This window comes from Crocodylus siamensis, chromosome 4 (assembly GCF_052110815.1).
Source record: "Crocodylus siamensis isolate JL-2025a chromosome 4, ASM5211081v1, whole genome shotgun sequence".
Taxonomy (NCBI): domain Eukaryota; kingdom Metazoa; phylum Chordata; order Crocodylia; family Crocodylidae; genus Crocodylus; species Crocodylus siamensis.
The window spans coordinates 111,660,016-111,675,060 of NC_143398.1; the positions used below are offsets into that span (position 1 = coordinate 111,660,016).

The 15,045-nt window shown below is 38.9% G+C and overlaps 1 protein-coding gene across 4 annotated transcripts in view; it reads left to right on the plus strand.

Moving 5' to 3' along the window:
- Window positions 1-15,045, plus strand: part of TMTC1 (transmembrane O-mannosyltransferase targeting cadherins 1) — a 252,560-nt gene that overhangs the window by 102,313 nt on the left and 135,202 nt on the right. For all 4 annotated transcript variants that reach the window (XM_090043366.1, XM_090043367.1, XM_090043368.1 and 1 more), the window contains exons 6-7: window positions 1,476-1,557; window positions 2,663-2,766. In XM_090043366.1, the coding sequence (XP_089899492.1) occupies window positions 1,476-1,557; window positions 2,663-2,766 (186 nt within the window). The remainder of the gene's footprint in view (window positions 1-1,475; window positions 1,558-2,662; window positions 2,767-15,045) is intronic.

Below are 15,045 nucleotides of genomic sequence, written 5' to 3' on the forward strand. Positions count from 1 at the left end.
AGTAAGCCTTCATTATGGATGCAGAATCATAAATATTTATTATTTTGAAAGCTGAGTTAATCAGGGCTCAGGTAGAGAGAAGAAAACAGGAATCTGATACCATCCAGATGGACTAGTGGATATGCTCGATTAAGGAGTACACATGGTGGTGTCTGCTGCAGTCAGAGGCCAAGTTTCAACACCAGGGATGACTTTGTTGATCCTTGAATCCAGTGTTATAGACCCTGCATCCCTTGCATGGTCAACCCCTAAAACATGTAATATTGTGCCGTATTTTTAAAGCTTGACCTCAAAAGTTAAATTTCCGCCCCCCTCATTCTTATATAGAGAAAATCAACCTTTTAACTCTAGAGTTTTTAGAAGAGGCTCATTGACTCAACATATTATTTTATTTAAATTATTTTAACAGATTATACTAAATTTATACTGTAGCCTATGCTGTATTAAATTCAGATTGCATTTTAAGATGGTTTGTTTTTTAAAAGGAAAAATTAATTATGATTTAAATAAAACCAAAAACCCTCAATTTAAATAAATCTATTTTAATTTTTTTTTATCCACCTTGTTTTGAAATAATTATTAGAACTTGGAAAACTCGTCTTTGCTATATTAGAATAATTCTGATACATCAAGTTTGAGCCAATATATGCTGCCTTTAATTTTACTTCCTTGGGGACCAGGGAGACTTGAATGGACCATTTTAGACAAAAGAGAAACTTGTGTTTTTCACTCCTTGCAATTATGGAGTCCAGTGTGAGTTTGGATACCTTTTTCTGTTAGATATTAAAAACTCTCTTCTGAGCATGTTTAATTCAGGGGTAAATTACGATGGTTTAGCTTCACTTCCACAGATTAGGAGTGGACAGGTTAAAACATTACATTGGAATGGCTGACGTGCCAATTGGTAGGGCCTCCTGCAATAATTATCATAACAACCAAATTCCTTTTAATGGAAGGGGAGCATATAAAATCTATAGAAAAGAGATGCTTTAAAGATGCTTACCTTTGCTACATCATGTTTCCCTGTCTAGTGTTTTAAGCAAAGAGACAGAAGCAAGGAACATTACATTTGAGTTGTAGTTTAGTACAGTTTCTCTGCTTTAGGCAAACCATTCAGTCTTTTTCTTGGTTTCCTTTCAAGGGAGAGGACATAGCAACTAAGCCGTATATAGGTTTTGTGAGGATTGAGGAGTTGATTGTTATAAAAAGACCTGGTTGGAGGAAAAAACTGCATTTGTTTGAAGGGATTTTTTATTTGATTTTTTTTCCCAATTTAAAGAAAAATGGCATTCTAACTGGAAAATGCTTTGAAAATGACAGATGATAGCAATGCTTACTTGTTTTAATATTAAATATATTAATTTCAGTAAGGCTGTTACAACAATGTTCCAACAAGTCTTTTTTTCCTTTTAGTGCAAAAATGGAGCAACCTTCCAGTAAGTACTTAAGTAAATGTTTGTCCTCTTACATTTCAGCTACCTGACTGCAAATCACAACCAGAATTTCCTGTATACTGCACGACCCTTTTTAAAGAGAGCTGGTTTGGTTATAAGCTATGTAAGTATTCTTTTCCCCCCACCCCTTTTTTTTCAAAAGTTGTTTTTAGGTATAAATTATAACACGTATTATTCCACGTATTATTCCAAGCAGTAGTATCCCTAAAAAAGAATCAAAATTGCATGTCTTGATTCACAGTTACATTTGAAAGACAGGGGAAATTTCAGATAGCAGCAGACAAAAATGATGTTTTCCCTCCTCAAGTCCTTTTTTAGTTTGCAAATGTTGTAATAGCAGTGTCTTTGTAAGTATTTCAGCTCTTTCCTATTCTAAACATAGGGGAAATGTACAGTATACCAGGATAGCTGGCAAATATTGACTTTTCAATGCTAATTTGTAAGTTCACGGGCAAAATAAGAAGTGTAACAAAACTCCAGTTCAGAGAACAGTTGATCAGCACACTGTATCCAGAAGATTAGGTAGCATGGCCTGGTTTGTGTATCGTAGAGCATAATGACCTTGTCAACACCTCTGGGTCAGGTATTCTTTTATGAGTGCTGTCCTTGAAACTAGCTGTAAATCAGACTAGCAGTAGTCCTAAATTTGTACAAACAGCATGTGAATAACTAGTTGTAAGATGTTTGCCTATGCATATATCAAACCAGTATTTATGGCCAGGTACAGACATTACACTTTGACCAGTATAAGTCATTGGAAACCAATCTATACCTGTAACAGAACAGAAGTTTGGCACACACAGACTGGTTTAAAGATGGTGGAACCAAGTCTAAGATTTGTTTCCCCCCCAATGGCTAATGTGTATTCTGTTTGCTACCTATCTAAACTATGACGTTTATAGAAAGCTGCGTAACTTAGATAGATCCCACCTTGGGCTTTCTGAATGTCTGTACCTAGCCTATCTGTATGTATTATGTATCAGTATATCTGTATGAAATGAGGTTTAAACTGAAGAAACAGATCTGAAGTTGCAGTATTCTCATAATGGAATTCATTAAGTGCATACTGGGAGAGGGTCTTTTTTAGCAGCTTGATATTCTGTACAAATTCTCAACACCTTCACTTAAAGATTCTGGATTTTCAAATGCAGCATGATATTATTAAAATTAAAAGCAAACTACTCAGTAAATTTTGTTCTTCTCTGTAGGTGCTTCTTGTTTTGTATTTCCGTCTCTGGATAATGGGAGGGTCCATGCCGATGTTCTCAGAACAGGACAATCCAGCTTCATTTTCACCTTACTTACTAACAAGGTATAGGACCAATAACTGTACAACGTATTGCATTTGTATTTTGGAAATGATTTTTCAGTCAAAGCATTTCACAGACAGTAAATTAACAGAATTTTTTTCCTTAAGTTGGACAGATAACTACATTTTTTCCTTGCTTTTTGTGGGGGAGAAAAAAATTGACATTTGTTGAACACTGGAGCCTATTATAGTTTTTATAGGGTTGTTCTGTCGTATATTATACCCTCTTGTTGAAACCAGTAGATTTATCTTCATACAGAGGGTGAGGTTTACAGCTTAGTGGAAAGGTAAGGGAGGATACAAGTGCCAAGTATTATTTTTTTACTACAACAAAGATTTAACTCAGGGTGGTTCTGGCTGCTAGGGAATGATGATTAATAATGAACTAAACTTGTATTTTATTTTAGTGGAGTACGGTGGTGTTGTTTTTCATTGCTGGAATAGCACTGAGAAACAAAAATATGCAACTGTAATTGTTTGTAGTTCTAGAATCAAACCTGGTCTGTGATGCTGTTGTTATTTCATTGCACAAATTAAGTTGGGCCAGGTCAATATTTTGGGCTACAGGGGAGCATTTGTAGTAATGTAGTAAGCAACATTCTTCCTTTTGAGTTGGGCTCTATTAGTTCCCTAGAATAATAGTAGCTGATGATTAGCGTATAAAATGGAGCAGTATACATAATTCTTTTTTTTTCTTGCTTGGCTACTGGATGGGAAACAAAGAACTCAGGAGGAACTGGCCTGAAATAAACATTTTTTTTGTTTCGGTTTGAACAAAAATTTTCTCCCTTGAGGGGTAGAGTTCCCTGTTTAAATCTCTGCTTTTACTCAAGAAGATCAATCAGATTTGAACTTGGGTCTTCTAGGTCTAAGGAGAGTGCCATAACAACCTGAGGATAAAGTCTCTCTGCTTTTGTCTTCAAATGGATATTTAAAAAACCCATGCAAAGTGAAATAGCAGGAGAGGATAAAAAGCAACCTACTCCAGAATACTATGTTGCTTGATAGTTAGGATGCTGAGGTGGGAAGTAAGGCTTTTGACAGATGTTCACTGTAAGGCCTCTTTCATGCCACACATGCATGGCAGAATGCATGACTTTGGGATGGAGGATTAGATCCCAATTGTAGTGTACTTTCCAGTGTAGGGGTAGCCCAGGGTCTTGATCCTGGGCTCCTGCACCAGCAAGTTGAAAGCTAGGTGCCCACAGTCACCTGATTGTCAAATCCCCAGCTGGGCAGACTGATAATACATGGTTTTTATTGGTCCCAGTGCACAGGGACTCTGGGATTGGGCTGCTACAGCCTGGTCTTTGAGCCCCTGTGTGCTGGGATGAGTGAAAACAGCATGTGTCCAACCTTCATCCTTGGACATTTTTAAGACAGAGCCTTGCTGGGATGATATAGTTGGGAATGGTCCTGCTTTGAGCAGGGAGTTGGTTTAGATGACCTCATTTCAATCATGATTTAAATCACTGGTCAGGAAGCCTCGATTTAATCATTGTTTTCTACAAAGAGTGTAGTCTTGTTGTTTGATATAACTTTAATTCATTTTATTCACAACCCAGAGAGAGATGTAGGTTTCATTTTTAGAAGGTACACACTATACATTTTAAAGCAGTGATTTATTTTGATATTTTTTTCAGGTTAATTTTGCAGCTACATCAGAAAACTGAATTATGATTTGGTTATTTTATTTACTAAAGCTCATTGAAGCAGATGTTTGTGAAGTCCCTGGGAAGTCTATCTCCAGTTCATTAGATTAATCATGGATATTTGGGGGATATTTTTACCATGCTGTATTAGGAGGACATTAAATAAGTAGTTCAGCCATACCTTATTAGCTTGGGGTGTTATTCTCTTTCTTCTAGATTTCTTCTCATCTTTTACAACCTGGCAAGCCTGCTGCCATGGTAGGTTTTCCCTTCTACCATACCATTCCCTCACTAGATCTCAAATCAATGAAGAGGCTATACACAGAAACTTATCCCTCAAGACTTCTGGAATATTCTGCTCAAATTCTCTTTTGTTTTTACTTCCCCTCCCTCCGTGCATGCATCTCCAGACTCCTCCTCTTTGCCCAGATCTACTTCACCCCCCAGCAGTCTTCTATTCATTTAACTTCTTGAAACTTTGCACTTTTAGAGAGATCTAAGGGCTTGACAGTATGTACACAAACTTGCAGAGAGACAATAGGGATGATGGGTAGCTGTTATCACTCGTTATCTCTGTAGATATAAATGCACAGTTTGAGAACTGAAACTAAGGATCACAGAGATACTCAATGGGATCTTCTGAGCACCGAGTCCCATTGGGTAGAGTGGTTTTCTTTACTAATCTATTGAGGAGCCTCTGGGAATACTATAAGATTGGGCCCCTAATATAGTTCATGGCCTGTTGTGACCTATTTATAAAACTTTTCTAAAAAGGTTACATAAATATATTGTCCCAAATAGTATATAATTAGAAGTTATAATCCCTATTCCATGATGATATCTTTGAGATTTAACATATCTTAAATTAAAACTACCTTTATATAGGTTTATTTTTTAAAAAGCATCTTAACAAAAAAAATTTAAAAATCTGATTAAATAAAAAAAATCTTATTTTTATTTATTTATTTATTTATTTATATTTTAAAAAAATGTTGATTTTTATCCACCCTGACCTGTGACCCTGTCTCTCTGGTTCCTTTAAACATCATGGACAGCTATACACATGCAGCAAGGCTTCTTTGACGCACTGTAATTACAGTGTGTTGGGAGTGTGGTAATTATCATGCTCCAGCAGACTCCAGTGTCCCATACTGAAAAAATGGTGGTGGGAGTGATTTAACTTAAGTTCATATGAGCTTTAGTTAAAGAGCCCCCACTGCCATTTTTCAGCTGAGACATGTGATGCTCTGTGTTCCTAGAGCACATGTATAAATGCACCACTTGTGTGCAGTTGGGCTGCATATACAGCTTTCTGACATCCCTGGTGCTCAGACCTCTGAATCAGGGGCTGGCCCTTGATCCAAGGATATCCAGGTACCAGAGATGTCCAAAAACCACATGTGCAGCCCAGATGCACACATGGTTTTTAAAGGTTTGGGGTGCAGCGAGTCCAGCATCATGGAGACTGTCTTTGATGCTGGGCTCACTGCACCACCCATCTTTCTCCAGGAGTTGGCTGGGGATCTGAGATCCTGGGACTGGTTCTCTGCCAGCCTGATTGGGTAGGGGACAGCAGTGTTCTGGACCCTGTGGCTGCCCCATTCTGGATCCTGACTCTCAGTTGAGTGTGAAGATCTGTCATGGGCCAGCCCTAACCAACCACATGTTCAATTTAAGGTGTGATACAAACAAGCCACAAAAATCTTACACCTTGTATATGGAATAACTTTGTGACTTGTTTACTATATTATCATGCCTTAAATTGACACTAACCTGTGGCCAGGTTATTATTTAAGGTATTAACTTGTTAATCGTGTCTTAAATATATTGTGTGTCAGGGCCTTAATAAGGTGAATTCAAATCCTCTTAGGAAGAATTTGGACTGAGGTCTCCCTTTCCCCAGTAAGTGCTCTCACTACAGATTTCTTAGTTACAACAGGAACCATCACTGCTTAAGGAAGAGGAGAACCTAGCTCTTCAGTTCGTTTCTTAAATCAGCACCCCAAAAAAGAAAATTTTCCAACCTTTCCAGTGTTAGCACTTTCTGAAACATTGTTTCTTTTGTTTTGGCTAAAGCTTTTCTGTGAATTCAACCTGAATCTGGGAAGTAAAGGATCACCAAAAAATCCATTTGGCCATCCCTAATCTGGAGGAGGAGTTAAGGGGTCCCCCTGTAAATCCGGAAGTGTGAGTTAGAGCCCCTGGTTGACTTAGCAGAATGTGACTTAATGATCTCTGGCCTGGTGGAGGATTGAAGGTGGCTGGAAGTGATCTCAGCTATATTGCTCCTTTGTGTGCTATTGGTTACTGAAATTTGCATGTCTCACTGTAGTGAAAGGTCCCCTAGGATCAGGTGGATCTTCGGAATGTTTGACCTAATCAAGAAGCTTTGTTTTAATTGATAAAATAATTTAATGCAAGAAGAAAAATAGGCATGGGGGGTGTTTTGTTTTTCAGGAGAGAATATGGCAGTGGTTGAGAGATGTTTTGGCCTGAATAGTCCTGAAGTAAAAGGGTAATAGTCTTGTGTAATACTAGTTTTCCACGACTAGTCTGTTGTTCTTAGTTCCTGATGTTAAAACACAGTTGAGACTAGCAGGTTGAGATAAAACTCTTAATTCAACATCTGGAGGAAAACTGAACTGGATCTCATTTGAGAAACTGCTGTAATAATGTGTCAACAGCTTCCTATTACCACCAGCACTAAAATTACTTCCAGGATGCATGTTGGCTAATTTGGAAAGTTTTAAATTGTTGCATATGATATGCATGTACCATTTTTGTTAAAGTAGCTAATAACAGATTCCTTATGTCACTATATAAGACCGTTGCTAGTTGTCCCTTTTTTTAGTATGTTAATGCTAATTATAGGGTCATCCTAACATAAACCAAGCAGGCATGTTTATTCTGTAACTGCAAATGTTCTGTTGTGTTTCCAATTAGCATCAAAAGCCTCTCAGTCTTTGTATAAAATATTAACATTTACTTATTGATACTAAAGGAACTTCTTGTTTTGTTTTGTATGACACAGCAGTGAAAGAGGGCTAAGCTACAATACTCAACACTGAGCTTTTCTCTTAATCTGCAAACAGGTGCAAAACATATAACAGTGGGTTGAGCTTCAGTGCTTTTATGCTAGTGTGCCTCTAGCCTGAGATCCAGTACCCATTCTGTTTTTAGCTTATGTTGTGGCTGTCAGCAAGGGTACCTGTTAGAATCATGTGTTTGTAGGGTATGTGATTTAAAGCTGTTCTGGGAGCTGGAACCATCACCCAGAAATTATTGGAACAAAAATATTTTGGAAATGCAAATCAGAAACGGGGAATCTGAAATTGGAAAAAAAAAATCTGAAATGTTTTTCAATATTTGGGAGGCTGGCAAGTTGATTGCCCAGCTTAGGAGCCAGGGTGAACTGGGCAGTCTGCCTGCTGGGCAGATGGGCACCAGTGCCAGCTGGAAGCCCAATGATTTTGACAGCTGGGAAGCCTGGGACCTTGTGGAGCCAGCTGGCTTGCCTGGTTTCCATCAAAAGCTTTGATAATCAACCCATTGTGCGGAATGTGTTGATTCTGTCAAATTAGCATTTTCCAATGGGACAAAGCTTCATCAGAAAAATTTTAATCAGTAAGTGTTTTGGACCATTAGGAACTAGACATGGATCATAATTAATTTCACAGTAGCTTACTGTCTATCATATAGAAGGTATAACTTTTCCAGTCCTGAGCAATGCAAGCATATGCCTTAGCTTAAGTTAAAAGTATATTTCCACTCTTCTAAAGCATGTGAAGCAGATGCATTTGGTAATAATGATCTTTCGAAATGTAAAAAAATGGAATCAAATGTATTCAATCACCTGATTTAAGTTACTGCAATTGGCGGCATGTGTAGGGTATAAGGTCAGAGTCTGAATGCCTTCATGGGCATCTTACTGGACATTACCATGATAAGCAAAAGAATTTGAAACTTACAGTGAGGTCTGCAAGCTACTCCATTATGATGGACTGTGGCAGATGTAATCCTAGAGAGAACAGACCTTTTATCTCTTTTGCTAAAGCAAAAAATAAAATTCTGGGAATCCAGCTCTTCTTGAAAACTGACTAGAGAATGGAGATTAGACCTTTTGGATCCTAAGCACAGGGTGTACTATCTCTTTTCTATGAATCACCGTTTATAAGCTTAACGACCAGGTTCTGTTCTTTGCAAGTTGCTGTAACAAGATTTGCTACAGATAAGCAACTGTAGAACAAGAACCTCTCCCAGATCTGTGATACAGCTTCTTAATTGAGATTAGGATGAAAGTGGAGAAAAAATGCGATTATGAAGGGTTTGAGAGCTGCATGGGGGTTTTTTGTAAATGGTTGATTGAAGTGCAGTTAGAGTATTAGCAGGCATTCAGCTGTGAGTTTCATGCTTCAGACATTCAGCACAATGTTTCTTTTAGATGCTATTCTGGTGAGGGAAAAGAATTAGTGTTCTGAATAAAAATGAATATCTATCATCTTAGTAATGCTATGTTAAGACTGATCAGAGACATCCAACATTGTGTCTCATAGGATCATAGAAAAGTAGGGCTGGAAGGGACCTTGGGAAGTTATCTAGTCCAACCCTTCACTGGAGGCAGGATCATCTCTTTCTAATCTAAGCCAGCCTATACAGTGTTTGTCTAACCTATTTTTAAAACTGCACAACCTTCTTGCGCAGCTACCAAGCACAATTCCCCAAAACACTAAGAATAACTGAAGGTACCACTGGCAAAGCAGGGGGACAGTGGTATTGTTAATGTCCTGTCATTGCAAGGACAGGAAGTAGCTTGTTAAAATACACCCAAGAAATCCAACACAAAGGACCATGCCCACCCCATACCCGTCACTGCCCCTGCAAGAGAAAGCAGTAACCCTGCCCCCCTATTGCCCCCAACCATCCATATCAGTCTGACCATGCTGTAAAATTCCTTCCTACTCCTAAATGTGGTGATTGGTCTGATCTTGAGCAGAGGAACAAAGCCATCTAACTAAGAACCTCCAGGTGTTAGTCCTAGCAGGAGCATTGGCACACCCCAATCTAAATCCTCAAGTAAGCACCCAATGTTCCTGGGTAAAGTGAAAGAAAAATTATGATATCTGTAGCAACAAAAGGGGAAAACATTCCTTTCTGGCCCTTGTGGCAACCACCAAAGCCCAGAAACATAGACAAAACCAAACACCCTCCATTCTGCTCTGCAACCTGGAGACAGCAAGCATAATTCCACATAACACACCCTAACTGAAGAACTAGAAGTCCCCATTCGGTCATCTTTTTCTCTCCATAAACTTATTCTAACTCCTTTAATCTTCTTTCCTAACCAAGCCAGTTGTAGAGTTCTTCCTCGGTTTCCAGGCGCTAAGCATGGTCGTCTCCAGTTTCCATCTGCTCTGGGTTGTGGGACTCTACTTATGATCTCTAGGTGATGTCTGTGTGGGGGGCTCCTGGGCTTGCAATGGTTTCTTTTCATAGCACACTCCAGGCATAGCTTCTCTTAGATCATCCCTGACCAGTGCTTGTCCATCCTCTCCTTGAAAACTTCTACTGAAGCAGATTCCACAACTTCTCTATGCAGTCTGTTCCACTGCCTCACTGTTCTAACAGTGAAGTTTTTCCTATTATCCAGTTTAAATTTACTTTGCTGCAATTTGAAGTCATTGCTATGCACCCTATTCTCTGCAACAATTAAGACAATACCTCTTTCAGACAGCCCTTCTTTCAGACAGATCATGCCTCTTCTTTCAGACAGCCCTTCAGATATTTAAAGACAGCTATCCTGCCCCTCTCTTAATTCCCTTTTCTGCATGGTCTACATGCCTGTTTCTTACAACCTCTTCTCATATGGCTTATCTTTCAAGCGCTTTTATCATTTTCCAAAACCTTTATCATTTTTGTTGCCTGCCTTTGGACCCTTTGTGACATCTCCACATCTTTTAAAAAATGTGGTGCCCAAAACGGTATGCAGTACTCTAGCTGAGGCCTAATCAGTGCAGAGTAAAGTGGCACTATCACCTCCCATGTCTTACCCCTAATGCTCCTATTGATGCAGCACAAAACTTCATCAGCCTTTTCTGCAGCTGCATCATATTCCAGATGCATGTTGAGTCTCTGATTCTCCAAGATCCCAAAGTGTCAAAGAAGTTGAAGAGATATCAATTATACTGGTAAGTTCAAAGGAAAAATAAATAAGTGTCCTTTCAAGTGTAATGTGGTATTAGTCATTGCAGGCATCTGCTGCATGACATCCCAAAACCCATGTCTTGGGGCTTTGAATTAGCCCTTACTATATTTTTTCTTAACTTGGGCATTTAAACCACTACTCCTTTTCTAATATGACTGCTTTGATAGATAGCACTTATATGTGGCTGAACTGTGCTCTTTGTAAGCTGGCTTTCTTCATGTGTTAGATAAATTAAAGTTTAACACAGTAGGAAATTCAGAATTGTGAAGAAAGAAGTATCAAAAATGATTGACTTTGCTTTTTCATTTGGATTTAAGATTTTTTTATGTAAGTAATGTTGTGCTTCATCTCTTTTGCAGGTTCAAAAGGAATAGGCTGTTGAGTTGAATGTGGCAGATCTATGCTGAGAAAATACCTTTGAGGATAGGGATAGAAATTACATATAAACCAGTATAAGTGATCGGAAAATGGTTCAAGCCTGTAATGAAACAGAAGTTCAGTGTGCATAAACCGCTTTCAAAATGGCTGAAACTAGTTTAAGACAAACCTGGATGGATGTAGTATCAGACAACTGGTTTAGATTTAATCGGTTTATTAAACTTCTGTCCTTTCCAGATCCCCTCCAGATTCAAGTTTAACTCACTGTCTCCCAGCATCATAGGATGCTCTGCACCTCCCCTCCGTCACAGGTTGGGTGAGCTGGCCTTAGTCCAAGCTGTCTGTCCCAGTAGAACAGGGAGGTGTGCTCTAGCGCTTCCTGGCATTTGTTCTGGGTCGCTGCAGGTACATGGTTGTATTTCCAGAATCAAAAGTAAATGTCTGTTTACTTGCTTATCAGTTTAAGCTTAGACTAACCTGCAAAGATTGAATTGATTAAACCTCAGGCTTTTTTATTTTCTGTACTTAGCCAAGTCTGGCCAGACAAGGGAAGTCAGTGCAGTAATCCCTATGGGATTTGTGCTAGACCTTGTGCTAGTACCCTTGCAGTATACCAATCCTTAATTAAACATCCATAGTGTTCTGTACCTTTTGTGCGCTTTCTGATTTGAAAAACTCTTGCTCCATGCTCTTAGACATAGTTTTTAAATTCATCTTCACTTAAGTACAGAGCATACAATGGACTTTCAAATGCCTTTGGAGTAAGAGAGGAAGAAGCTGTGACATCAAGGACTTCCGACTTACCCACGGGGACCATCCATTGCACATATTAAAATTTAAAAATACAATTTCTTTTCCAAAAGGACAGGGAGGAGGGATGCCCAAAAGATTCAAAATACATTCAATCTAAGATGAACCTGTCTACAGCAGGCTAAAGTACCAAACATTTCATTTTAATTAAGCTTGTATGGTTTCATGAACAAACACTGGTTGATGTTGCTATTCTGACATAATGGCTGTTAATGGGTATTTATAATGGGGCCATGGTGGCAATTGAAAAAAAACTGCTGGTTTAACAATCTTGTCTGTGAATGCAAATATCTGGCTACCCAGGGACATTTTTGGAGAGAGTGCCATAGTTTAAACATAAACATAAATTTGTTCCCAGCAGGAAAGTGTTTCTTTTTTTAATGTTTTGCTAACAAGGCGTTAGAGAAAACATCCTGCTCCCTGGAGGCAATTGTTTTGAATGAATTAATCTAGGTATTGCTTAGAATTAATTTAGCTTCTATTGGCGTGGGTGGGTAAAATAATAGCAGTTTTTCTGTTGGTCCAGAGAACAGTTTCTGGGAATGGGCGATCCATATTTTAGTTTTTGCTCAGAGGAACCATCCATTTTTATTTCCCTTTGGTAAACCTAAACAGTGCTTTGGATTGCAGCAACCAAGCTGTAGCTTGGGAAGCTCAGATGCCTTTTGAAGAGAGAGGTAGTTAGCTCTGTTAGTTTCAGGTCAGGCAGAAAGCAGAGTAGATTTGCACATTTCTAGATTAACAAAATTAGAGCTTTCATAAACAGGGATCTTACTTCAGCATCTGATGAAGCAAACCCTCTACTTACAATAGCTTTGATTTTAGGTAGTCTAGAAAATTCCAAATCTGCTTTGCCTTCTGCCATTTACAATCCATTCTTGTCATGCTCTAGATGGGGAAAATGGATGGGGAGAGCAAATAAATCACAGGTTTTCTCATATTGAACTGTTGTCATCAGGCTCAGTTTTTATTGAGAGTTCAACTATTAGAATGTCTTGTTTTTCAAGAATCTGCTATTTTCACCTATATAACAGGTAAGTTTAGAAAGAAACTCAAATACTGACAGTTGACAGGTGAACATGTACACATGTAATTTTATTGTGGAGAACGGAAGGGTCACTGTTGTTCACATGTACCTTCTGGAAGCCAGAGGTTGCCATCTTGCAATTCAGTGAGCTACTTTTGCTTGTATAGCTGTAGGCTTCTGCATCCAGCGGGTTTACTACTATGCTGAGAGGCTGTTTTTTTCCTATGTACAGAAGCAGGGCTGTAAGGGACCTCTAGGCCAGGAACAGAAGTTACACATAAACTGGTGTAAGTGATCAGAAACTGGTTTAAACCTGTAGCAGAACATAAGTTCAGTGTACATAAACCAATTTCAAAATGGCTGAAACTGGTTTAAGATAAACCTGGTTGAATGTAGTATATCAGACTTAACTGACTGAGATCAAACTGGTTTATGGAACTTCTGTCCCAGACCCTTTCTTGGTTTAAGTCAAATCAGAGTCCCCCAGCATCCCAGCATTCTCTGCAGCCCTGGGCTCTGCTGGGCTGGGCTGGGCTGCCTGCTTCAGAGAGCAGGGCTGGCTCCACCCCTCTGCTCTCCGGCTGGAGCAGGAGCAGGGCAGGGGCAGGGGCATGGCCAGATGCTGGCCTAACATGGCACACCCTGGCTGGGGTCCCTGCAGGCTAGGGTGGGTGTTTAAACCCTTCTGCAATCATACCCAGGACTGCTGGTGCCTGGCCATGCCCCACCCCTCATCTCGGCTTCCTTCCAGCCTTCTGGTCACTGTGGAAAGGAAGGAAGGGTTTGCTCTACCGCCCCCCGGTTTCTGGCCTGAGCCACTGCAGGCATGTGGCTGTATTTCAGAACTAACCTGCGTAGATGAATCAATTCAGGATCAGGCTTTTTGAATGTCTGTACTTAGTCCTAGAGGTCATCTAGTCCAACCTGCTGCCTGAGGCAGGATCATCATTTTTTAAAATTTAAACAAATGGGACCCTGCGCTATATGCACAGAATATACTGGGTAGACCGAAAAAATATTATTTTGCAGTTATCAAGAACAGTATTCAGGCTGACAGCAAGTGAGAGTAAACCAGTGTACGATATATGAATGGACTGACAGTGCCCCCAAGAAAGCTCAAGTAAATATACCAGAAATTCAAATACAGTACCGTTAAATAACATCACCTGGTAATAATTGGAGCAGCATGTGTTTTACAACATTATCATGAAGTGGCTCATCAAATGCACTTGATTTCGGGCTTTGCACAAGATGGAAATGAGCCCAGAGCTAAAATCAGTTCAGTTTTTAATACATAAGTGAGAAACTCTTACTCCTATTAAAGAAATTCTTGTCACCATTAGAATGAGCTAAAACCATCTTTAGAACCTGGCAATGCACACGAGTTGTTTAAATAAGGAAATTAACAAACTGCAGGGTTTCTTGAAATGGCAACAACTTTATGTTTCTGTTTCTGCTACATCCCTTATGTATTTCCTTCCCTGAGAACCTCTTTTCTTTCCCAGCTTCAATTAATATAAGTGTTATATAATCATTATTTATTGTCCATCTCCCAGTTATCTTCCTTTTTAGTGCTCTCTCTGAGACTACTTCTCCTCCCATTCTTCTGATGAAAACTTGTGCATAAAACATCCTCCTTGTTAAATGTTTTGAAAACTCTAGTTTCTGGAGTCAGAATAATGAGTGGCTGAGTTTGGCTATTTTAAAATGGTAATAATTCCACTCCCTCAAGGATATGTAGAAAATCTTGAATGGCGTAAAATACAAAAGAAAAATTTAGAAAGTGTAAATTATTTCCCTAAATCTTATAATTTTAGCCAATCTCATAATTTTCATGAATTTTGACTTTTTGGGTTTAGCTATACTGAGACTGGGGACTTCCCATTTTTGTCAGTCTTCATTGCTGGAGTTGGGAAGAGATAATCCTCAAGTATTTTTATATCCTCTCTTATTTATGAGTTTAAATAGTGATCTTAGATTAGATTTCTTGCACTAAAGGATACAAGACAGGACAGTAAAAGATACCAGTTCAGATAACCAAAAAATACACTGATCTTTTCTTCAACAGAGTCATTAAACATGTCACCTTTTAAAAAATTTGGTTTGGCTTTTCGTTTTAAAGTGTGATCCCAAATAAAGTACATGTTAGTAAATCTAAGTTAAAGAATTCAGAAACCTGGCTCATATGACAACATCAACAGCCTAAATGAAAG